The sequence below is a fragment of the Cuculus canorus genome, chromosome 6 (genome assembly GCF_017976375.1).
Source record: "Cuculus canorus isolate bCucCan1 chromosome 6, bCucCan1.pri, whole genome shotgun sequence".
Taxonomy (NCBI): Eukaryota; Metazoa; Chordata; class Aves; order Cuculiformes; family Cuculidae; genus Cuculus; species Cuculus canorus.
Genome location: NC_071406.1, coordinates 41,800,491 through 41,824,671, shown reverse-complemented (window position 1 = coordinate 41,824,671; position 24,181 = coordinate 41,800,491). Strand labels below are relative to the sequence as shown.

Here is a 24,181-nt window from a genome sequence, read left to right as displayed (position 1 = left end):
TGCGTACTGGAGGAAATACGTCGCGCAAGTCAGCCTTCCCACCAGCCCTAGCAGGTGCTCCATCGCAGCTCTGCGGTCCCTCCCACAGCCCTGGAGCTGGGGCCGGGGCTGCTGGTGTGACCTGGGCTTTGCTCTGCCCACAGATTCACGGTGCAGACGGTGAAAGCGCTGCTCTGCAGTTTGGGCTATGAGGATGTGGTGTTTAGAGTGGAGCACAAGCATGGCTGGGACACTCTGCTGCACCCCAAGAGCCACCCCTACGCGATGGGTCTGCTGGCCAGGTGAGAGCCCCCTTCTCCAAGCTGCCGCTGCCATTTCTCCCCTGCAGACAGGGCACGCCACGCAATCCCTTTGGTGTTGGGTGAGAGGGATCTGTCTAGCAAGGGGTGGCCCAGTGCACTGGAAAGGCCTGGGAGAGGCGGGTGCCCGGGATCATCGGCCTCCCAAAGTGCCCTGGGCTGCTCCTGCGAGGTGTGGGCTGACGGCACAGAGCCGGGTCAGTCTGCCGGCAGCCCCAGCGAGGGCAGCGTGCCAGAGCAGGGCAGGATGCACTGAGGGCAGGGACGGAGCCTGGGGGAATTGTGTGTCCCGTGGGCAGGGCAGGGGTCTCCTGGGAAGGGCGGGCTTTGGGGCAGGGCGGATGTTTTTCCAGTCTCCATCCGCAAAGGAGCCTGCTGGTGTTGGGCATTGCCTTTCTCCTGGGCAGGGGTGGTGGGGAAAGCCCAGTCCTCCGTGAGTGTGTCCCGGGAGAGGCTGCCCACCCTGCTCCGGACTGACGGTGCCTTCTTCCCCCTGCCAGAGAGATGTGCATGGTGAAGGATTATTTCTGTCACCGCGTGGCGCTCCAGCTTTTGGATGTGCTGAACCTGGACGAGCCGTGCCTGGAGGTCCCTGCCATGGCGTTCTTTGTCAAGGTGAGCCTGATGGCGAGCGCGGCCACGCTGGGCTGTGCCGCAGCCCTGTGCCCTTCTCCAGCGGCGGCCGTGGGGGGAGCCCAGTTGGTGGAGCTGGGCCAGGGCTTAGGCTGCGCTGGGTGCCCTTGGCCCCTGGCTGCTGGGGTGACTCTTGTCCCCACCCGTGTTTCCTGCCCCCTTGTGACAGTGGTTTTTTTGCAAGGCCAAGCAATGAGAGGCGGCCGAGCGGAGCAGGCGACTGCCCTGTGCCGTGTGCCCTGTGGCGCAGGGCAGGGAGCGCAGGGGTCTCTGCAGGCGCTGCTGCCTTCGGGCTCGGCTGCCTGGGACGGTGCCCGCATCCTGTGCTGCTGGCTGGAGCCAGCCCTGCGTGCGGCGCTGGGGTCCTGCTGGCCAGGCTCCCCTGTCACTGCTGTGTGTGTCTTTCAGCTCCTGGCCTGCCCTGACGTGGTGGAATTGCACGAGCGTGCCCTGAAGCTCTTCCCGATGTTCGTGCTCAGCCCGCGCATTGAGATGCGTCGCCTGGTGCTGCAAGGGCTCTTCACCCTGAGCCAAAGACCTGAGATGGTGGGTGAGCGGGGGGCGGCGGCGGCTGAGGCCGTGCTGGAGGAGTGGGGCTGAGTTCCTCGCTAGCTTGGACTTGGCTGGGCTTTGGGAGCTGTGGGAGCGGCTCGCAGCTCTCCTGCCTCTCCGTGCCCCTGCCCGAGTCCTTTGGGGAAGGCCTTTGCCAGCAGCGTGGTCTCAAACCGCCTGAGTGCTTTTGGCAGTGCAGTGCAGCGTTTTCTGGCTTCCCCACACGACGTTGTGTTCCACCCAGGCTGAAAGAATGGGGTTCTTGCTGCCGAAACTCCTGGAGGTCCTGGACGACGCAGACACGGAGGTGGTCGAGATGACCCTCTCTGTGCTTGGCAAGATGCTGGAGCAGAGGGACGTGGCAATTGCTGGCCCTGTCGTCGTGCAGCTGTCTGAGAAGCTGCAGCCGCTCTTTGACAACGTAAGGCTTTGTGCCCCCCAGCACGAGCACTGGATGCTGCCAGGAAACTTTGCGCCCTGTAGCTTTTCAGCCCGTGCCCGGGCGGGCCTGAGGCAGCCGGTGCTGAGCTCTTGCCCTCTTCCTTGCCAACAGGAGTCCGCCTCCATCAAAGTTCTCTCCTTCCAACTCTTCCGGGACGTGATGGAGCTTTTAGTGGCAGTGGACAGGAAGGCAACAAAGAGACAGGTGCGCCGGAACCTGCTGCCGCTGCTCTTCCACGTCTATGATGAGAACCAGCCTGTGGCAGAGGTGAGGATTTTGGTGCTGCTGGGGTTCCCGTGGGAGGTTGCTGGGCTGCCTCCTGCCCCGGTGCCTCATGAAGCGCAGGGTTCCAGGTTCCTGCGGGCCTCGGCTCCCGAGCAGCAGCTCTGGGAGCCCTCTCTCCTGCCGCCCGGCAGCACCGGCTGCCCGAGATGGAGGTTGCCCCAGTGCTCTGCCCGGGCAGCGAAGCCGCCGGCAGTCGCGTTCCCCAGCTGCTGCCCCTTCCCAGCAGGGCCCAAGAAGGACCCTCAGCCTTGCCCAGGGGAGGGGACGTGGGTCCTGTGCCCTGGGCAGCGGTGCCATCTCCCAGTGTCTGCTGCTCTGCAGGCCTCCCGGGAAACCCTGCTTCAAGCCACCGAGCTGCTGAAGCTGAGGAAGCTGAGGAAGAAGCTGAAGAGCGGGCAGATCTACAAGTTGGGCAAGTGCCTGGTAAGGATGGCCCCGCGTTGGCAGAGCCAGGCAGGACAAGGCCCTGCCCCGGTGCCCGGTGTGTGGGGCTGTCAGCTGTGCCCGTGCCCACTGCCGCAGCCCATCGCCCCCGGGCTGCACCCCGCGCAGCCCCCCTTCCCCCGGCCGTGCAGCCCTGCGGGCCCTTCTCCGGGCTCCTGTCCCTCGCCGAGCCCAGGGGTGCCGATGGAAGCCTGGCTCTGCGGGGCTTTGGCAGCAGGGTGGCTGCGCGGCTCCCCGGGGAGCACCAGCCCTGCGCTCCCTGCAAAGCACGGGCTGGCTGCTGGCTGGGAGCGGTGGGTGTCCTGGCGGGAGAGGCCAGTCCTGGGGAGAGGGGCGGCGCGGCCAAGGCGGGGAAGCTGTGCTGATCTTTCCCCATGTCCGCTTGCGCTCTCTCCAGCTGGCAGAGGACAGGAGCAGAAGAGAAGATTACCTGTACCAGGCCCTGCCGTACCTGCAGAGCCCCCAGGAGTCCCTGCGAGAGGCGGCCGTCGTGTTTTTTGGTGAGCCACAAGCCCCGGGGGTCCCTCCCTGCCCCGCTGCAGCTTGGCCCCCGCCGCGGCGGCAGCACCGGCACCAGGAACGGGCCCTGTGTCTGCGGAGCCCCGAGCCCGTGACGATGCGGGGCCCGCAGGGCTCCCTGCCACCCGCTCTCTCCCTCGCCCATGGGCGGCACGAGGCGGGAACGTGGGCTGAGCCGTGCCGAGGGCAGGAGGGCGTGGAGCTGGGCTGGTGTGGGGCAGCTGTGCTGCTGGGGGCGACGGCATTTGGGATGGGCTCTGTGTTCCTAGGGCACCTTGGTCGGAGCGTGAGGGGACAGCCGGAAGAGCAGCAGACCGTCTACCAGGGTAGGTGAGGGGAGCAGGGCCTGGTGGGGAGGAGGAAGGAAGCTGGGCAGGGAGCTGCAATCCCTGTCCCGTCTGGGAGGGCTCTGCTCCCTGTGCAGACGAGGGCCGGTGTGGGCGGAGAGATTTCAGGGGCGCTTGGGGTGCGCGTGGCCAGCAGCATCCACGTGATCCCTTTGGCTCTTGCTGCGTTCCGGCCCCTGGAAGAGCTGGGCTGGGTGGCCCTGGCAGGAGGGTTTTCTGGGGGCCCTGCAGAGCCGTGTTCTGATCTTGACTCTCTCCTTCTCTCTTGCAGCCCTCAGATGCGTGACAAACGACATCAGCCAATCCGTCTCAGACTTAGCAGCTGATACCCTGTTTGTCCTGAGAAGTGAAGAAAGCAATCGTACCTTTGGATACAGGCTGCAGGTGCTACGAGGGTGGCTCGAGAGGATGTGGAGGAGATGAACTTCTCTCCCTGGTGTCTCGTGGCCTCTCCCTGCCCCCCGGCACAGCTCCATCCTTCTGCTTTGCCTTCCGTCAATAAACACTCTGGATTCTTCATCTCTCACCCGTCCCAGTCCCGCACCGTTGCTCTTTCACCTCAGGGGCTGTACCCGCAACAGCCTTCAAAACGCAACAGCTTGCTCAACAGCCGTTAAAGCGAGGGAGGACTTGGCTTTAAAAATGGGTCACTGCCTTCTGCTCTGCCATCACTTAAGCAAACTGGAATGAGGGATGAGGAAAAGAAAAAGAAAACACAATAGTAGCATTCCCAGAGCTGACCCCTTGCTCTTTTCCAAGGACTGCACCAAGAGCAGACCCGTAAGAAAACTGTCCTCGAGCAATCCGTGTTTCTCACTGTGTCCTCCAGATGACTTCCAGAGTTGCATTGTGTTGATGGTTGAACTGGATGATCATAGGGTCCAACCTTAACAACTCTACGATTGTGCCCCGCCCAATACCAGATAGCAATTCATGCCAGTCCCACCCCCTGTGTCTGTGAGACATACACACAGACGAGCCAAATAAGACATATAGAAATGACTTTTTATTTTGTGAAGAACACTTGAAATATAAAGATGAAAGCTTTTTCAGGTTTTGGAATAATAACCATCATAAACCGTGGAATCACAAAGACTCCATTTTAAAAATGTGTTTCCTCTTCCCCCCCCCCGTTTTTAAGGAACTCTCTCATTGTGGAATGACCCACAAGAGTTCTAAAGAAAAAAATAATGCGTTCTGAGCCAACATTGGAAACATTCCAAGACTGGTTCAGTGCAGGCGCTGCTACATGACACTTGAACAAAGGCACATACTAACCCCCACGTCAGTACCTGGAATCCATACTTAAATTTCTCCAAACGTCGTGTTTTCCAGAACAGACTAGAGTTAAAGGTAAGTGGGAAGGCTGAATGCAAGGACCCAGAGGAATTCAAGTGACAGCAAAGTAAGCGTGATGTGACAGAACAATCTGCAAACGCAAACATTTCTTGCTTACCTTCGTAACCGGCACGTACAATCGTCTCTGTAAACCCTAGCTCGCAAGAACACTTGTTGATATGGAAGAAGGCAACAGAAAATAAAATAGGAAAGCAAGCGGCTGCCCTCACCTCAGTCAGAGAATCCATCCATACACTAGGATTTCAAGATTCAATAAAGCCTACCTACAGCCGGAACAGCGGGGAAATTAAGCATCCCCTTCTGGGATGAATCAGCCTAAGACAGCACAGAAGAACCTGCTGAAGTTCAGATATATGCAAAGAAATCAATACCCATCAGATGCTTCAAGGTGCTTTTGACAACTTCTTTTGCTGAAGGCTGAGGGGGTCCATTTTCATCTTGAAATACCAGAGTATTGTTAACCTATAAAAGGCAAATGAGATATCTTCTCGATTAGCCAAAAATTCAGTAGTCTGCTGTACTGGCATCTTCTACGCAAACATAAAACAGGTTAAACGCTTACAGCAGCCTCCAAGGGACTTGCATTTTGTCCCTTCATTATCACAGATTTAATTAACAATACTCCTGGATATGTTCAAAACTACTGTTGAACAATTGCTTTGCTCATGTCAAAACAGGTTTCCAGCATTCGTGCGGTTCACTGAGGCTTCGCAGTGGGTGTGACAGCAGGATTCACTTCCACAAGTTCCTACCCAGCAAAGGCAAATCCATTCAATGCCACCAGCACGCCACCACCGCACAGAAGTGCTCATGTTTTATCTTCCACCATTCCATTTTTACCTTAGCATTCAAAACACGTTTAGAATGTGATTATAAACAATTCACTCCATTAATAATTTGGGTTAATCTGTCAGTGCTAGTTGTGGTCAAAGAAAACTCTGAATCTGATGGGAAATTAAGTTATGAACAGTCACGTACAGCGGGGGAAACACCGTTTAAATATTGTAAGCATCAGAGAAGTTTTGATAAAGATGCTGAAACGTCTACTTCAAATAAACCCCAGCCTTAGGGGTAACAAAAATATCAGGCAGTTACAGGCGTTCTTAAGATTGAGATCCAAGCTCACAAGCATGGGGTAAACATTTTGCTCAAGAACCTTTGATAGGAGGTCAGCTGGTAGTCAGCCCCATCCATCCCCTTCCTTTGTGGAGGATGTAAATCAGCTTTGTGACACCAAGAGAAGCTCAAATTGCACCAGGGGAGGTTCGGATTAGGTGTTAAGAAAAGTTTCTTCACCAAAAGGGTTCTTGGGCACTGGAAGGGGCTGCTCAGGGAGGTGGTGGAGTCCCCATCCCTGGAGGTGTCTGAAAAACAGCTAGGTAAGGCGCGCACGGATATGGTTTAGTAGTGGGCAGGTACAGCTGGACCCGATGATCTCAAAGATCTTTTCTAACCAAACCATTCTAACAAAGAACATTAAAAGAACTGAAAAGTTAAGAAATGAGGGAAAATCCTCTGAATAACAGTAATGAAAATAAACACAAGCCTTTTTCCCAGAGTACAATAAACCCACTTAAGACCAAATGCCTGATCAGCCAATTTTTTCCATCCCTTTTGTTTGTTAATGAAGATGATGGACAACAAAAAAGCCCCTGGAACTTTAAAAATAGAAGGTTATCGCACTGTTGTTCCATATCACAAAAGATCTTCAGGTTTAAGAGCCTGACAGGTTGTGAACTTGCTCTTTTCTGAGCCAATTTAGCACAATTTGTCAAGTGATTTCCACATTTTCTTCATTCCTGAAATCTGATTCCTACAAACTTGATGGAAACCTATAAGTTTCTATATAAAGAGACAGAAGCAAACTCTGGTATCACCTGTAATTTCAGTGATCAGAGATGGAAAAAAAATATGTAAAGAGATATTTATGACTGCATTAAACCCCAGCAAACTCTGTAGTGATGGTGCAAGACGTCAGCATCTGATCAAAACCCAAAAGCATTTAGGGTGATTACAAAACAGTCACCAAAAGGTTATACAATATATTAATCTCTTTTCTCATGGATAAAGTGCATTTACCTAGCCTGAGAATAAGTACCACACTGATAAAGGGATGCTAAAGCACTTCCCCAAGAGAGATTAGAAGAAATATCCGAGTTATCCTGAATCCTAAATCCAGTTTGTCTTGGTGATTCTTGAAGACACTTTGGGAAAGCCCCCCTTGCTGGTCCAGTTGAGGTACTCCACTCCAAGTCAGTACATTGGTAGCATGGGCTGGTCAACGCCTCGCCTCGCCTCCTGGTGCTATCTGAAAACACCCACATTGATAGAAAGAGCCACTTCTGGTTTACGGTGCTTAATATTCAGCTTCTCCTCATGGTCCTGTAAGCGTTCAGCTTGCCGACTATTAAAAAAGAAATTGAGATGTCCAATATCAGTGTTGAGTTTTCGCCCCCCTTCTCACTTACACTGGGGGCCTGGATTAGACCCCCATTCTCACTTAGGCTTAAGAATCACACTGCAAACTCCCCACTTATAACCTGCGCAGGGCCCGCACAGCCAAGGAGTTCACTTTTCCTCTCCAGAGGCCGGGACAAACATTGCAATGTTGCAAGAGAAAGAAACCTGAGGCTCAGCATAGGAGCATGGTGCTTACAGCCAGGAGTTTGGAGTACTTTCTTTAGGACTACTGGAATCGTGCACTCTGCGAGCACGCAGCTAGCACTGCCCCACACACTGATCCAGGTGTAAAGCAAGTCTGAAAAGCAGCAAAGAACAGTTCGCATATTTCTAAAGAAAACTAAACGGAAATACTCAATACCTTTTCTTTTTTTCTAAGGCAAGCTGCCTTTGATTCTCTTTTCCAATGTCATCTCTCACTGTGCTGAAGTCCTTAGTGTCATCAAGAAGAAGATTCTGTTGTGGAAAAGGAGATGGTAGATGAAAATTACAACCTCAAACTGTTTCCCACACATCGGTCTGTTTACATAGTTCATTCTCAGAGCATTTCCTCTACTTAGTTTTACAGCAATTAACTCCAAGTTAACTAAGTGGCAAAAAGACTCAAAAAGGCAAAAACTTTTTGAGACTCCTCTGTTTAGTTTTTGCATTTAACAGTGAATTTGCGTTTTCCACAAATTTATCTCGATATTCTAAAGCATCAGGAGAAGACATGAGGCTTTTTGCCTACTGCTTTTAAACCCAGTGAGTGCATTCTTTCAGCGCTCTCCTAAATAAGCCTTATTCTAATTCAGGGCTTACTAAGTTCTGCTGTGCAATTCTTTTTCTAAACTATTATTACAGATCTACTTCCTTATTTATAAAATTTACAACATGATTTTTAAAGGGCTTTGATTTTGCTCCGAATAAGGAAGAAAACAGTCAAAAAAAAAAAAAGAGGATGAGGAAAAAAAAAAAATCCACTTCCTTCTGGACAGTGTTCAAACAGAGTAGAAACTGGCGGAGAGCTGCACAAGAGCCTCTAAGCTGTTGCCCTCTAGTGCCAGCTCCAAGATACAAGGGGAGAAGAATCAAACAGAATCATAGAATCATTTGATTGAAAAAGACCTTTGAGATCAAGTTCAAACGTACCTGTCCACTACTAAACCACGCCCCTGGGCACCTCATCTACCTGGCTTTTAAACACCTCCAGGCACGGGGACTCGACCACCTCCCTGGGCAGCCTCTGCCACAGCCTGGGAACTGTTTTGGTGAAGAAGTTTTTCCTGATGTCTCATCTGAACCTGCCCTGGCGCAACTTGGGGCCATTTCCTCTTGTCCTATTGCCTATTAGTCGGGAGAAGAGACCAGCACCCGCCTCACTACAACTTCCACCGGGTTTATGATAACGGGAGAAAAAGAAGAAAAAGCACCAGCAGCAACAAGTCTCCTATCCACAAGATGGAATGGTCCAGATTTGCATGGCAGAACCCTCACAGAGCTGTAGCAGGATGCGGGAAAACCAGGAAGAAATCAGGATACTGCGAAGGGAACAGTGCCCACACCTCATTTTTGTGCAACAATTAATTAAGCCCAAGTTAATGACCTTCACCCCAATGATATCTCCATCTTTCAGGTGGTAAGGCGCTGACTGTAAACTCTCCTGTTTTCTCTTCCGTTTTCTCTTTGAAATCTGCTGTATCTGAATAAAATCAAAGCAGAAGATTAGTATACATGGTGGATTTCAGTAATCTGTTAAAAAATGCCTGCTCAAAAACTGCAGTGCGAACACATCTCTCGGCGCAACATTTGGGTTCCGTCACCCCGGACCTTACCCAGCTAGATATTGGCAGCCACTCGAATCTTTCAGGGAAGTATTTGGCTATCTCAATTTTATCTACGGGGAGACAATAGTGAGAAGCCACTCGCTGCCTCAGCGCACAGGCTGTGCACTCTTTGGAAACATCCCACACCAAGTCCACGGAGTCATAGTAGTCCCTCTCCCCTGGTTTGCCCATCTGGACTCGAAGCAGCATCTCATGGGGGCTGGCATCAGGAAGAGAAAATAGAACATTCTTGTGAATCATGCTTTCAGAATCCAGGATTCCCAGTTTTCACTCCCTCCTGCCCTTCATTATTTTTGTTTGTAGAAAATAAAATATAAGCTCCGAAAGCATTCTCATCTGTAATCCTGACATAGACAGTTCTCAAGTTAAAAGCTGCTCAATTGAGTCTCATCTCAAATGAACTGCTATAAGAAATAAATCTTGAGATCTTACCCCAAATGCTCTTCTTTTTGCAAAGGTTCTATGCAGATCTCCACTCTGGTACCCAGCTTATAGTCACTGAAAAGAAAACAAACATTATACATATTGCCAGTCATGCATTCCGAGTTCCTGAGTAGAAAAATCCCTGTTTTAGTCAAGTAGATCTGTGCTTTTCTGGAATACAAAGCAAGAGGCTATCAGAACAAAAATGGAAAACTCGAGAGTAGCACAAAAATTGCATTTGAAAACACTTAAAATAAAGCTTAGCAGCAGAAGCACAGCAAGACCCACATCCCTGGAGGTATTTAAAAGATGGGTAGATGAGGTGCTCAGAGATATGGTTTAGTAGTGGGCTGGACTTTAGTAGTGGGCTGGGTTTTAGGTACGGTTGAACTAAATGATGTTAAAGGTCTTTTCCAACCAAACGATTCTATGATTTACGCTCACATCTTGCCCGTCCACAGCTCTCAACTTAAAAAATGTGGTCGGCAAAAAATTGAAGTAACTAGGAATGAGCTTCCTGTTGACACTTGACTGAGTTGATTTGTCCCCCACCAATCCACCCCACAACCCAGTCACCAGTCACCTGTTGCAACACTACAACAAGCGTTCAACAAGAAACCTACTTGAGTTGCTGCTTGTTGTTCCGTAAGAGCCTGCCCAGGCGCTTGCTGTCCACTGTCCACGCTCTGAGAAAGGAGGGCAGTGGGACAATCTGCTCCTGGCAACCTGATAAGGTCATAGCCTGGAAAAAGAAGCATATTCTCAATAATTTTAGCAGCCAGACTCCTTGGAAAAAAGAAAATCACTTGATTAATTCTCAATGCAATACTGAAGCCATCAGAAATAGGGCAAGGTACTTAGATTTATTCCATACCAGCTGTTGCCTGTGACTTACAGGTAGTGGCTAGGATTGACATATACCCACTTTCAACCTCAAAGCAAGCTGGACTTCAATCCCTCCCAACGTTTCTCAACTGAGCTTACATTTCAAAAGTACTGAGTTTCTTTTTTTAACCAAAAATTGTACAGCGGGGTGGGAACAAGGCTGACAGTATCATTACCCCAAACTCTAGCCAGGTGCTGCACAAGCTTCTTTAAGCCTTTATCGAGGACTCAACTCTCTTTCCACACTAAGACAATTCTCCTTTTTCACAAGATGCAAATGGTCAGTTTTTCATAGGAGTAGTTTGTCAGAGACTGAAACTGAAGTTGTGCCCAGAGAATAACTCTTGATATGGATCAGAACCAGAATCCCTTCCCCAGGCAGTTTAAGCAGAACAACCAAACAAAGAACCTTATGACAGGATTGGTTTATGTCTTTTTGTGGATTTGGGTGGGATTTTTTGGTCGAGATTTTAGTTTTTTGCTTTGCATTGATTTACTTTTTGTTTGATTTAGTGTATATAAAAAACCCATATATTTAAGGTGAAAAAAAGCATAAAAAGGCTCCCTAGTTTCTGGCCAAAGAAACTAAGCTATACCTCCCAAGTGATACGTGTGACCTTCTGTGCATCCAAAGCAATTCTTCATTCATTAGATTCAACATACAGAAAAAAAAAAAAAAGAAAAATAGATGCAGAAAACTAATACAAGAACGATGTGGAAATGGACAGTGGCTTTTTAGGAAGTGCTCATATATGTGTGTTTCTCATGAGGAATTTGTACGTTGTGAAATAAAGATAGGGCTGTAAGCCAAAGTTCCAGATGGAGTGCAACAAGGCTTTTGCAGATCAGGACACATGACAGGTAGAATGGCAACTGCAGGGGACGTACTAAGGAAGTCTCTGAGCTACATGCTCCAACTGCCTTTTGGTACTTACCCCTGAACATGGCATATAAGCAAATGCCATATCAGAACATACTGGAGACAAGGGAAAAGGAAATAAAAAATAAGTATTAATAGAGCTCAATTAGTCAGTATGAGTACAGGAAATGCTGTACATTTCCAATAGAGGTGAACATCTAACCTGCATCTTCAGGTCTTCCAGAGAAGCGTCTCCTGCTATTTCTACACTGCCAGCATATGAAAGATCCATGTCTGCGTGGCTGTATCCTGCTGAATCTTTAGATGGAGAGCAGAGGAAGAAAGAAACAACAGAAGAGTCAACGTGACTTTGTTTATTGTACTAAGCGATAACAGTCACTACAAGGTGAGATTTCACTTGGAGAAGGGGTCTGACCTCCACTTCTTCCAAGAGCAGTTCAAGAAACATAATATGCTCTTGATAAAATACATTCTGTTAGTTGCCAAACAGGAAGAGTTCCAACTGATCCTACACTGCAAATTTTGAAACTAAGGCCAGGTATCCACATGGGCAAATAGTCTTAATTATTGGCTGGGACCCTGAAACATAGAGCACGTTGCAAGGAAAGTTAAATCTCCTCTTACCTACGCTACTGAAATCAAGGGACAAAGTAAAATACAGCAATCTGTGTTTGACAGAAAAGGAGAAAAATGCCAAGAAACTTTCTAACAGAAGAGAGGGCCTGCTCTGCACCACAAAGGAAGAAGAGTATTTATCCTGCAGAAAGGCAAAGCAATTTGTTTCCTATTTCTACATTCACAGTTGTCCCCACCTCATTTACCTCTCCCTTCTCAACCCTCAACTTGATTTTTCTACCCTCGCTGGTTATTTCACTTGCATTTGATCTTTAGAAGAACAAATACAGGTGAAAATACATAGAATAAGAGATGTTACATACAGTAAGATTTACAACATCGTCTGAAGTGAACGATGTCTCCTACCCTGATCCTTTCACCACAACCTTGCAGAAACTTGTACAATCACTCTTAGGTTTCAGAGGGATTTTAAGGCTTTGCATTAAAACTTCGGTTTTGACTCCAATCTCTCACTGCGGTCACAGACAATCGGGCCATACAATCCCTGTCAAAAACTGATCGAACTCACCTTCTGCAGGAGACACCTGCAAAGCATCCATCTTGCAAATCATGCCGTTTACTTGGTCTTGTGCATTCTCTCCATGTTTCATATAGCTCGAAGTCTTGAACCACCAGATGGGGATTTTCAGGAAACCCTGACAAGTCAACATAAAGTACCAAGTACTTTACATGTTCCAGTGCAGACAAAGAAAAATTCCACCTTCCTCTCAGGAAGAAGGAAAAGACTCCTTCAAACCTGAGCTTTTGTAAAGACAATGACATCCATCTAAGATCACACAACATCAACTCTCACTTCCTACCCTTACAAGGACAAGAGTGAAACATCCAGTCTAACAATCCCACCCTGGCTCTGCCATCAGTGCAGCTGACAATACAGAAGCGACTGTGCAACCCTGTTGTCTAAAGATCTGGACACGGATAAGGCTCTGCCAGAGGAAGCTGCATTCATCTAAGCAGCAACGCTGCTCTGCTGCTTCAGGAACTCCAGATTTTCTTACCTGCTCTGCATGGCCCTGAAGGGAAACCAGGCCGATACCTCTCTCTGCCTCCAGAGTGGGAGAGGCTGGCCTGCTTGCTTCCAGCTGCAGCCCTGAACCGGGCTGTTAACACCCACTGCACCACTGCCATAAGCTCTTATCCTACATTTTTTTTTTCTAATAACAACTGTATTAAAAATACTTTGTTTTCCTTTATGAAGCTTTATTTGCCGTGGACTTGCTAAGATCCATATAGTCTGTCCACTGATTTTTGCAGTCTCTTAACCTGCTTACAATGCTCTGTACTTCAGGGACAGAAGGGTACAGGCTGATGTTTTTCCATGCCTCTTGTATTTGACCATTAAAGACAGCAACTATGCTCGTTTCCCTCCTTCCCCTGCACAGTCAGAGCTGGGTCATGGGCTGAGTGTGCCAGAGTGTGAAGATAGGCACTTTTATGAGATTTTATCTTTGCAGGGCAAAAATCTGAGTTCTATGTAATCCATCCAGGAGGTAAAAGTTGGATTTTTCTGAGCAATATTTGTGAGGAACTCCAAAATATATTGGAGAAACTGGGAATCTTATAAGACCATAATGCCTGTGTAGAAAAGCTAAAGCAGGAGAATCACAGAAGCCCCATCTACACAAAAACACAAGTTCAGAGGGACAGGGTTGATGGGAATGCATACAGGGATACGCCAGCTGCCAAGCTGGAGCAGGAGTTAGCTAGTCCTATAACATACTGACAGGAACCATCAGTATTGGTGGCTTCCCATAATTCCCCCTACAACCAACCCCAGAAGATCTCTCTCAACCACATGCAACAGCTCAAGTCTGTCCCAGGATCTGACTGATGTTATTTTTGAAGGTATTCATTAGCAAAGCTAGTGACGAGGTCTTCACTGGACATCAGGACCACAGGCCCAAGAATGCCAGGCCTTCTCCTTCCCTCTCCCTAGGGGCAGAGACAGGGAAGAAGGGCCTGTCTTCTTCAGGGAGTGCTGGGAGACCTCACACAGGGCAGCTGCGCCTCCCTTTCCCACTCGTGGCATGTCTGGATGTTTCACCCTGTCTCAACCACTGTCAGGCATGGGGACTGCACCATAAGCAGAGAGCAAGAGAAACTGCAACGGGCAAGCCTTTTACTACAGGAGTTGAAAGAAGAATAAATACAGACAGACCAAGAACGTTATAAATATTGATTTAGATCAAAAAAAAGCTATAAAACCTGAAAGAGCATTACTCAGTATCGCCAAACAGTTTTTTTCAACAGAAGTATTTTTACAATAAGCAAGAGAGAAGAAGGAAACAATTATCACATTCAAGTCTCCAGACACTGCCAACTGACTAAGGAACACCATCTCTCTCACTCTTACCTTCGGTGGAAGCTTTCCTTCAGTTACAACCAAAGTATCTCCTCTGCAAACATTAAGCTCCTTCAGAGTGGCATTCTGTGGGAAGAGAAAGCACAGCACATTTGTAAGGCTACAGGTTCTTGTGCTTTGTTTCCTGAAGTACCTATTGATGTGCTTGTTCTGTTTTTTTTGCTAACTGCATGTTTTTCTTCTGGCAGTGACAACAGGGGGCACTGGGATGCAGAAAGGCCATTGCTTACTCTTATTTTCCTAGAGAAACCAAGGCCATCCTCGACCTGACAGAATGCTGTAAATCAAAGACAAAAAAGGGTTGTACCTGCAGGGAGGGGCAGACAGGACAGGTGACCCCAAACTGACCAGCAGAGCATTCCATCCTATATACATCACACTCTGTAAAACTGAGAAGTCATGAGGATTTCTCCCTCTTCTTGGATGGCTGATGTCCAGTGAGAACCTTATCTGTTTGCCCCTGATCCTGGAACCATGCGTTCCTGAATCCAGTTCCTGAGCCCAGCTCCCTCCTGCCACTGACCTTTCCTGCGCCGCTCTGCAGCATTTGTGGTGACTTAGTCACTGAAGGGTGGGGGCATAATTTTGTATATAATTAATTATTTTCTTATTAATAGTATTTTCTCCACTGTTATTATTATTTCATTAAAGCTGTTTCAGTTTTAGTTTCCAGCTTGCACATCTCTTCCTCTCATTTCCCCTTCCCTGGAGACGGGGAGAAAGGGAATTGGGAGCTCAACTGCTCAGTTTTAGCTGCCAAAATCTATCAGATCAGGGCTAAAGCGTGACAGCGGTTTTAAGCCATGCATGCGAGAGGTCCAAGGTGTTTTGCTTTTCCAAAGAGCACTGAAATATCCATTTAACATCCACCACTTGGAGAGAGCTTTGCAGCAGCACAGTAATCCTACTCCCTGAAAACAAGGGGCAGGTGCATAAGATTTACTTTTTAACCATAGCTATCCCAATACTGTCTTCCTAAGGCCCCGTGAAAATAAAACAGTGTATGTACTAACGTAGCATATGCCAAAACACCACGTGTTTGCTTTAATGCAGCTCTCTCCAGGGAAAGTCTCTACAGAAAAATGGAGTCAATATAGTATGGCACAACTCAAGTAAAAAATAGCATTGTCTTACTTCTGGACTTAATGCTTCCCCTGCTTCATAACACCAGTCAATCCTTCTCAAATGCCAGTTGTCACCTACCAAAACACAAACACATAAATACGGAAAATTATTCAGCCAAGAATGCTCTTTCAAAAAACATTACAGAACTATAAATATTAAGGGGTTCTTCTGCTTGGCTTTTGTTTGTTTGCTTTTCAAACACAACTCTGACAAACTGAATGAAATGCCACTTTCACGTCCTTCCCCAGACCTAGAAACACTTTGCTATTTGGAAACGGTCTTCTCCTACTTGTAGAAACATCTCTTCCTCTCCTACCTAAATAATTTCCCTGGTTTAAGATGAAAGCAAAGGAACTGAGTTGACAACACTCAGGAAAACAAAAAGCACTGCAGAGGAAAGAAAATTAAAATGTTGAGAGGGGGAAAAAAAGTCTGGAAATGTATGGGTGCAAATTGATGACGAAATTCCCATTTCGATACCTCATTTAAATTAAAGAGGCTCCTTAAAATGAAAACTACACCATAAGAAAAAAATCTGGCTTTCCCTCCACAGCTGTCTACGAGGATTCTTCACTATAGACAAGAACAAAGATGGTATAGCCTAGGAACTACAATACTTTGAGTTTAGCACCTATATACAGCAGGCATAGAAGGAACAAATACAACTGAACCAATATGACTGATGAAAATGCAATTTGTTCTTTGCAAGGTAAAAAATTTGACTTTCCTAACTAAAAAAAACCCAAGCTCAGAAGGAATCTCATGACTAAATTCAGGGGGTTTGGTCTTTTCAAACAGCAAGAACATCAAAATCCACTGAAGTCTGACATTTCTGTCGCGAGCAGTCAGATCAAATCTCTACTCAAGGCCAAATTCAGTTTTTCAAAAATGGTAATATAAAATAAAGCAATAAACCCAGCATCACTTGGCATTAAACCTATATGAGCGGGAAATGAAAAAGGTTATGTTATTTAAGACATTACTATACTTCAACTCATACACACAGGCAGACAAGAGCACAGTAATTTCTATTTGGGCCACTCAGTGAATAAGCCTGCAGGGATGTCTTCCGCGTGGGTTTTGGAGACTGGCTGAATTTGCAGCCCTCACTCCACTGTAACACAAATTCAGCATTCAATGAATGTTTAGAAAGCAAGCTGGAAAACAACGCCATTCCAAGTCTCTTCTCCTCCTTCCTCCCCATCAGGATCAATGGAAAGAGATATCCAGCTGGGAAATGCATATGTGGTGCTAGTGCTGTCTGTATCTCTTGCTTAATCCTCAGGTAATGAGAGCTGCTACCACTCAGATTCCCAAATAATGGCCAAACTGTGACCTCACTTTGAATAACTTGTTTTTGCAAAGTGACCAAAAGTTATATTTTACAATTAATCTCATGCAGTGCTTCCCACTATGATAGCAAATCTCGTCAAAGCAGCCAAACGCCTCCACCTGCATCCAAGCAAACAGCCCAGGAACTGTGGATTTTGTTGTATTTTGATTAAATAGAAAGCTTGAAACTGGTTTTCAAGAGTGACCACACAGACAGGTTTCATGAGAGCAAGATTGCAAGTTTATACTTCTTTCCTCTCCCTTCCTCACTTTACAGTGAGGCACAGATCATCGTAACAAGCTTACAAGTAAGTTTTAGCGTAGGAGGAGCTGCCTTAGAAATCTGGAAATCCCTTTTAAAAACATATTAAATAACAATATAACACAACTAACCTGATAATCCAGATTTTTCCAGCATTAAATTTAGACACTGAAAAAGAAACATTTGGTGAGACTTGTCTCAGTACATGGGCTGGGAAATAAAAGTTTTCAGCAGATGTACACTAGAATCTTCTAGCAAAAAAAAACCCGAGTGTTTGATTCTTGGTCTATTCCTAAACTCGATATAATTACATAGACATGGTGGATTTGAGCTACATGTTAAACCCTTCAAGAATGAGATTGGTTTTAGGCAAGAAATTTACTACATCAGGTGTGTCAGCTTTTGTAGGTGTGAAAAAAAAACCCAAAACTAATCTGCACTGTCAGTTTATTGCCTTCTTTCTTTCTCTATTCTGTCCCAGCATTCAAAAATGCACCATTAGGAACCCAAGCCTGCAAACTCAACGCTTTCCAACCCCTCTTGAGGACACTGGCACACTGTCCCAGAAGTCTGGATGGGCGCTACAGGGAACTGCTTCCTTTGCTCTGTGCACAGTTCCTCCTGACTCCTCTCACTCCAGTTCTGTGCACTCAGAGTCTGACAAACAACAAGAGAACCGTGCCAGCTCTGCCACGACTGCGTGTTGTTCCGAGGTGTCTAAAAGCAGTGGTTAGCCAGGCATGAAGCGGTTGGGCTATGTTGATGCTCGGGAAAAAGCAAGGCTGTTCCTTTACTATCTGCAGAAAAATCAAGGCATTCTTCCCCACTGATTTTTTTTGAGTTGAAATGCCTCCTTTGCCCTGGTGTCTCCTGGTGAGCTGAAGTGACAATGGGGATAAAGCAAAGCTCTTCAGCAGCACAGGCCTGACCCATGTGTGACAAACTTTTCAAAGCAGACTCACCTCTTTGACAGAAGCAGTCTCTTCCACAACAATCTCCATCTCGGGACTTGTGTTTTGGTCACTTCCAACAATAAAATATAGGAAAAGCTAAAAAGCAAGCACGAGCTATCAGAACACATATTTAAGTATGGAAATAATGTGAAATAACACTGCCTAAAGCACACAGATAGCAGCTCCTGCAAGCCTGCCATAAGTTAAATAGCACTGGAACTACTTGGGGCTTAAAGTAAACAATCCAAGCAGGACAGAGAACCACATTTAATTCAGTTATGGCCATCAGCAGATGCTCATTAACCATCTGCACATGTACTTAGCCTGCTGCAAATCAGAGAGAAAACCTGCTAGCACTCTGATCTCTAAAAATATATAACTATTTTTTCCTTTTCATATATACAGCTTGTAGATATCAAGAGCATCATCTCCTTTTTCTTACCTTACGCTTTTCACAAAAGCATACGCACAAGAGTATGCAAATCTGACAACACACAGTCCAACGACAACGATTTATCATTAGTCATATGAGCTACACTAACTGGTCACGTATATGCTCTTGGCCTTTCACAACCAAGATAAATGGTGTGAGTCTTCATGCTGATATGTATAACTCTCATTATCACCAAGCATTTTTCCTATGCCTTTTACAACCATTGTAAGAGTAAAAAGAGGACATTGTGAAATACGGGGAAACGTAAACAGCATAAAAGCAGCATGAGGCTCTCTCCAGTCACAGCACTACTATACCTGAGTGGAAGTTGGAGCTTTCCCATGACACAGCCCTAGCAAGCTTCCCATTTTCAGTTCCGCTTCCTTGACAGTATAATCCTCAGGCACTTCAGGAAGGACAAAAAACACAAAACATCACAAGCTGCTGCTTCCTGAAAATACCCATTCTATTTTGCTGCTCTTTAGAGTAAGACAAAAACATTCAGGGACATTTAGAGAACTTCATCTCCACTGTGGTGGCATCAGATCTGTAAAAGCATCCTATGACTGCAGCAAAGCCACATTTGTATGTGGGGTGACAGGAGAATTTAGGTTGCAAAGGACCTTTGTAGGTTGTCTTGTCCAAATCTCTGCTCCAAACAGTAGCAGCTCTGAAGTCCGATCAGTTCACTCTGGGCTTCTTCCAGTCAAGCTCTGAATACCTCCAGGGATATCCTACAGCCTCCTAGGTCTCCCTGTCTATCGTTTCACCACTCTCAATGTGAACTCGCTTCCCCCTCACTACACAAGCTGGAATTTCTCTTTATGAAGTTTGTGTCTGCTGCCTCTGATCCCTTCCATGTGCATCTCTGAGAAGAAGCTGGCTCTGACTTCTCTACAGATCCACGTTAAAGAGTTAAAGATGGCAACTACCTCATCCCCACTCTGCCAAGACTCTTCTTCAGGCTGGAAAACCCCATCTGCTTGTTATCTCATATATTCCAGCTCCCAGACCGTCTTGAACTGACTGGAGCTTGTAAGGGCTCTTTTGCTCATGCTGCGGAGCTCCCAAAACGGACACAAAACTCCAGGTGTTGTCTGATGAGCACTGAGTGGAGGGGAACTGATCTCTCCTTGGCTTCCTGGCTGTGTTTTACTAATAAGTTAACAAAACAGCAAAGTCACAGAAAACATTTCCCAGCAAGCATAGAGATGATCCACTCAGTTTCTCATCGCTGTTGTCCCAAAAGCAGCAAAAGCAATGTTGGGAATGTTCTGCTGAGCACCGGCCACCAGGAGCACTGTTACAGAGCGAGAGCTGGCATCACATGCTCATCTAAATCAGAGAGCAGGCTACAGCACAAACACGTGCCTCCACTCTTACGGAACCATGAAACAACATGTTGTCAGTGTGCTTCATGCACCAGACACAAGCTGTCTTCTCACAACAAAGAGGAACCCAACAGTGCTTCCTCCACCACTACAGGACTCAAGTTTGCTGCTCAAGCTGTTCTGAAATCCAACTTTGCACATCAATACTCTGACAAACACATTCAGTTAAACTTGCTTCAGGAAACAGAAGTCAGACGGACATGGAACTATGAAAGTTTCCTGGAACTCTAGAAAGGTGTTCTGTAATGTATTAAATACAATTCAAAACAGACCATTTAGAGACTTTTCAATTTGTAAAGTAAGTATGGGAAACAGAACTTTCTGCTAATTCCCACAGTCCTGAAGCACATGCCCAGTGGTCAATAAAAAATGCCAGGTATGCTAATCAGTTTTACTCAATAGGAATGCAAGTAAGAAAACCAAGCTGAATATTTAAAGTTTAAATTCTAGTTTTGTATTGGTATTGTTAATAAACAATACAAAAAGAAAGCCACGCATGCTTAGGTTAAGCCTTGAAATTAATGGAATGTACTTTTCCCACTGGGAAGCTCACAGTCTCCTCACCGAGGTTCTAACAGAATTAGGACTTAGAAACAAACTTACCTGGAGAAAGAAGTTTCCCATTTCCGCTAACAGGTCTGAGACAGCTGTCGTTTGCTGTAACAGAAAGGGCAGGAAAGAGAGAGAGAGAGAGAATTATTATGGAATTCAAAGAAGAATAAATTTGTCTCAAAGTTTAGACAGTTAACACATTTAAGATTAATAAAAGCAACCTGTTTCCTTAGAGGACTCCCTCTGCAGGTACTACATCAAAAGTACAATTGGAGAGAGAAAACAGTCTTAACTTTTACCCTTTCAGTGCACGAGCACTTTCTCTTTGAAGGCAGCAGTTAGCCACAAGTAAAATACCCTAAAACTGACCAAGTGCTTCAAAAAGTAAAGATATAAACAAAACCTTTAAAGAAAAAAATGAGGTAAAAGAAAAATTCTCCTTCAACTCTCCATGTAAGACTTGGGTAAGATGAGATGATTATTCCTATTCAAATAGCTTCTGAAACATAAGACCTTAATAAACTGTATTTTAATTAAGACTTACACAGATTTGTTTTTCAGCTAGGAAAAATAATAATTGTATTCAAATTTAGATGAATTTTAGGTCCTTTGCATCTTCTTTCATCCCACAAAACCTCCTAACAGCAATGGATTTGCTGCTTTGAATAGACTGATGCAAAAGGCAGGAAGCCAGCCAGTGATTTCTAAGTCTGAGATCTAAAAGTAAAGCAGTCAAACACTTACCTAGCTCCTCCTCCAGCTGAAGCTCACGTATTGCTTTCATTTTGATATCTGACATCACCTAAAGGGAAACAATATTGACACCTCTCACACAGAACGCCTGTAACACATCTGCTGTTCACAGTCCAGAAAAGGCTGCCTTCACTTGAAATGCATTCTAGGTGTGTCCTTTTCCTGGTAATACCGTCCATAGCTGAGAAAACACTTCCTGAGCTTTACCATATACATAATTATCAAATACACATAATAAAGAAATGTAATAAATCATAATACATTTATGGAAGTGAAAGAAATTTTTCCAAAGAAAATAAATTGGTATTTAATTTTGTGATTTATAAAAGACTAATATTTCACAAACAGTAATTTAGTAAGCAAAACTAACTAGTGCTTTAGATTTTCTGCAATAGGGAATAACTGAAAGGGAGAAAAGACACTAGAGAAGCCCACTCCTTGGGGAAAGCCAGCATTTTTTCCTATCCTATGTTGAAAGCAAGAAATAGTACTCCCCTCCTCTTTTAGCTTTAGTTTACTGACACTGCCTCAGTAAACATACAGTTACAGGACGTTGGTTGTTTCACACCAAGACACACTAATGCCAGGTGCACTGGGTTAAGTTACCAGCATTACAGTCTTATTAGGCAGCAGTCATAGTACTCCAGTAACACTAATTGTGAGCTGCACAGTATTTTCATCACAGCAAAACTTCAACCCCAAGCACAAAAACATTCCTCAACAATGGGCCCAAGTGGATGGGCCAAGCTTTTCAGGGAAACAGCCTATATTACATTCCTACACAAACCAACTCCTTACTGTTTCAATAGTGGCAGTAATTTTAACGTGTTTCTCTTCATCTTCCATTCTGCAGAAGTCTTTCACTTGGAGCCAGCTGATATCATATGTGAAAGCAGTCAAATTGCCACTTGACACGTTCACGAAGCTATAAAAATGAGCAGTACAGATGGTCAAAGACAGGAAAACTACACACCATCTGGGCTAGATTGCTAAATACCAAAGCTCTCAAATAAACCAATAATGCATAGGTCATTAATAGTGATGGCGTGTCACACAGCAAGAGTTGGAGGCCTCGGGCAGCATCCAGGCACCTCTGGGCTGGATACCGAGTGAACCAGTAAAATCTGTCTTGGTAATCAGCTGTCAAATGGACTGGAGCTTCTGAAGGTACTTCACAGTTTAAGTCACTACATAAGGCGGTATTGAAGCCTTCTGGAAAAATATGGTAAAAGCATACCTAAGTATAACTAAAACTTCAGATTTTCTCTGTCCCTGCTAGTGCATGTAATCACAGAAACAGTTCTTGGTGAGGAACCCGCTGATTATTTGATTTCATCTCAATTTTTCATTACCATTCCAATTCGGAAATTAGAATTTCTGTAACAAGCACACGCTCATCTCTAAAAACAGGAATATACATTGGGGAATACATTGAGAATTCAAATGAGATAAAAAATTTGCCCCTGGCAACTTCAGCTTCAACTGCGAGATTGAGCAGAGCTGCCTACTCTTCTGATACCACTCTGTTCTCTCATCCCAACAGGCCCCTTAGAGAACCACCCAAGGCAAACCTCAGAAATTCAGGTTATGCCAAAGATGTGCCAGCAGACTGGGTACAAGTTGTTCTCGCTAGGTTTTTCCTTTTACAAGTGAGAGTCAAAGGATGCGACTGCATCTGCACTTCAGGAGCAAAGAAATATCTAATAGTTGATAAGTATCTGATCCTTAAAATGTAAGGTAATCTTGAACTAAAAAGTTCAAGGTGACAATTTATTAAATATATATATCTAGTGCTAGTATAATTTTAACTAAATAGATATGGGCAAAATTGCTTTTTTGTTTAAATACAGTTGTTACCAAAACAGTTACCTCTGGTCATGGCTGTCCAAGATTAGTACAGAGCATCCATCTGTCAGACCAACACTTTTGACTGTTTCCTTCATATCTTCTTCAAGAAAAACTTCCCAGTTCTTGGCTTCTTTATCTGGACCTGAGCCGTTCTTCAAGATGATTCCTCCTGACGGTGCTAAGGCTTTGTGCAGATCACCTAGTTTGGTGCTGCATGAAAAGACGTGCTGTGATTCTGTGAAGTGCTGACCCTTCCCTCCTTCATTATACTCTGCTAAACGAAGGACGTTTATGACCACAGGTTCATGCTCAGGACCTGTCATCACCTTTGTACCACCAACCTGGAAAGTAAGGAATGCAGGACTGATGCAGTAGTGATCAATAAAATACAGAAAAGACTGGACAGCAATAAATGACAACAATAAGACTAATGAGATGAAGAGATGGACATCCTATCCTCATTAGAAATAACCACTTTTGACCAAACGCCTACTGAACAAACAACTGGAGTAACTCAGAAGTGTTGGTAAGCGGAAGCATAACACTAAGGTCCATTTCAAGTCTGCAGCTATGTAACAGTAGCTGGGAAACGAGTGGATGCTTGGTCTCCATCAGATTAAGTGCAGAGGAATATACCCCCTCAGGATACTAAAGAACTACCCAAAAGCGTGATTGAGGCAAATTGAGAGAGTTAGATTTTAAAACCTGGCCTTTCTGATACTCAGCCTAGGTCAGGAATAGGGTTCCTTTACAAAGGCAATGGGATTATACCAAAAGTACAATCAAGACAAGAATTGCTCTGTTGGTAGGTGTTTTCTTCTCTAGTTTTAGAGACTCTTTTTAATCAATGAGAAAGAAAACGTATACTTTTACAACAAAAAAGAATCTTTTAAAAGTAATTTTATTCCATTACAGAGATGGAATAAAATGCTGCGTTACTTTACCATTGAGGCAAGCACTTGTAAGTTAAGCAGAAGCCTTATTATTAGAAGGAAGATGGATTACTATAAAGGGAGCACATTGTTGCAGGGACACTGTACGCAAAAGTAGTCATTGACAGGTCCAATTTTATATGTGAAATGATTCACTACAGGGCATAAGTTATTGTTACCATATTGCTATGAACCAATCTCCTTCCAAGGGGGACCAAATGTTTTCAGAATAAAGTGCAACACAGCCA

General features: G+C 45.6%; 2 protein-coding genes across 4 annotated transcripts in view; one reads left to right on the top strand and one right to left on the bottom strand.

Moving 5' to 3' along the window:
• The first annotated feature begins 638 nt into the window (after positions 1-638).
• LOC128852545 (uncharacterized) lies at positions 639-4,230 on the top strand. 2 transcript variants are annotated; one of them, XM_054070336.1, is made up of 8 exons: positions 639-914; positions 1,341-1,478; positions 1,729-1,905; positions 2,038-2,193; positions 2,533-2,634; positions 3,053-3,155; positions 3,444-3,500; positions 3,793-4,230. In XM_054070336.1, the coding sequence occupies exons 1-8, from the start codon at positions 804-806 to the stop codon at positions 3,942-3,944; spliced, it is 996 nt and encodes a 331-aa protein (XP_053926311.1). In that variant the 5' UTR covers positions 639-803; the 3' UTR covers positions 3,945-4,230. The 2 variants fall into 2 exon arrangements, with proteins under 2 accessions (XP_053926311.1, XP_053926310.1); XM_054070335.1 differs by having other exon boundaries at positions 1,729-2,193.
• A 282-nt stretch (positions 4,231-4,512) lies between these two features.
• The window catches only part of USP40 (ubiquitin specific peptidase 40), a 39,503-nt gene continuing 19,834 nt past the window's right edge, over positions 4,513-24,181 (bottom strand). For both annotated transcript variants that reach the window (XM_054070150.1, XM_054070151.1), the window contains 17 exons: positions 23,023-23,342; positions 21,952-22,078; positions 21,145-21,202; positions 20,452-20,505; positions 18,775-18,863; positions 18,034-18,120; positions 17,203-17,239; positions 15,487-15,551; positions 14,344-14,418; positions 12,499-12,625; positions 11,557-11,651; positions 10,213-10,331; positions 9,599-9,664; positions 9,155-9,365; positions 8,926-9,021; positions 7,702-7,796; positions 4,513-7,284 (listed from right to left, as the gene is read on the bottom strand). In XM_054070150.1, the coding sequence (XP_053926125.1) occupies positions 7,185-7,284; positions 7,702-7,796; positions 8,926-9,021; positions 9,155-9,365; positions 9,599-9,664; positions 10,213-10,331; positions 11,557-11,651; positions 12,499-12,625; positions 14,344-14,418; positions 15,487-15,551; positions 17,203-17,239; positions 18,034-18,120; positions 18,775-18,863; positions 20,452-20,505; positions 21,145-21,202; positions 21,952-22,078; positions 23,023-23,342 (1,821 nt within the window). In that variant the 3' untranslated portion in view covers positions 4,513-7,184. The remainder of the gene's footprint in view (positions 7,285-7,701; positions 7,797-8,925; positions 9,022-9,154; positions 9,366-9,598; positions 9,665-10,212; positions 10,332-11,556; positions 11,652-12,498; positions 12,626-14,343; positions 14,419-15,486; positions 15,552-17,202; positions 17,240-18,033; positions 18,121-18,774; positions 18,864-20,451; positions 20,506-21,144; positions 21,203-21,951; positions 22,079-23,022; positions 23,343-24,181) is intronic.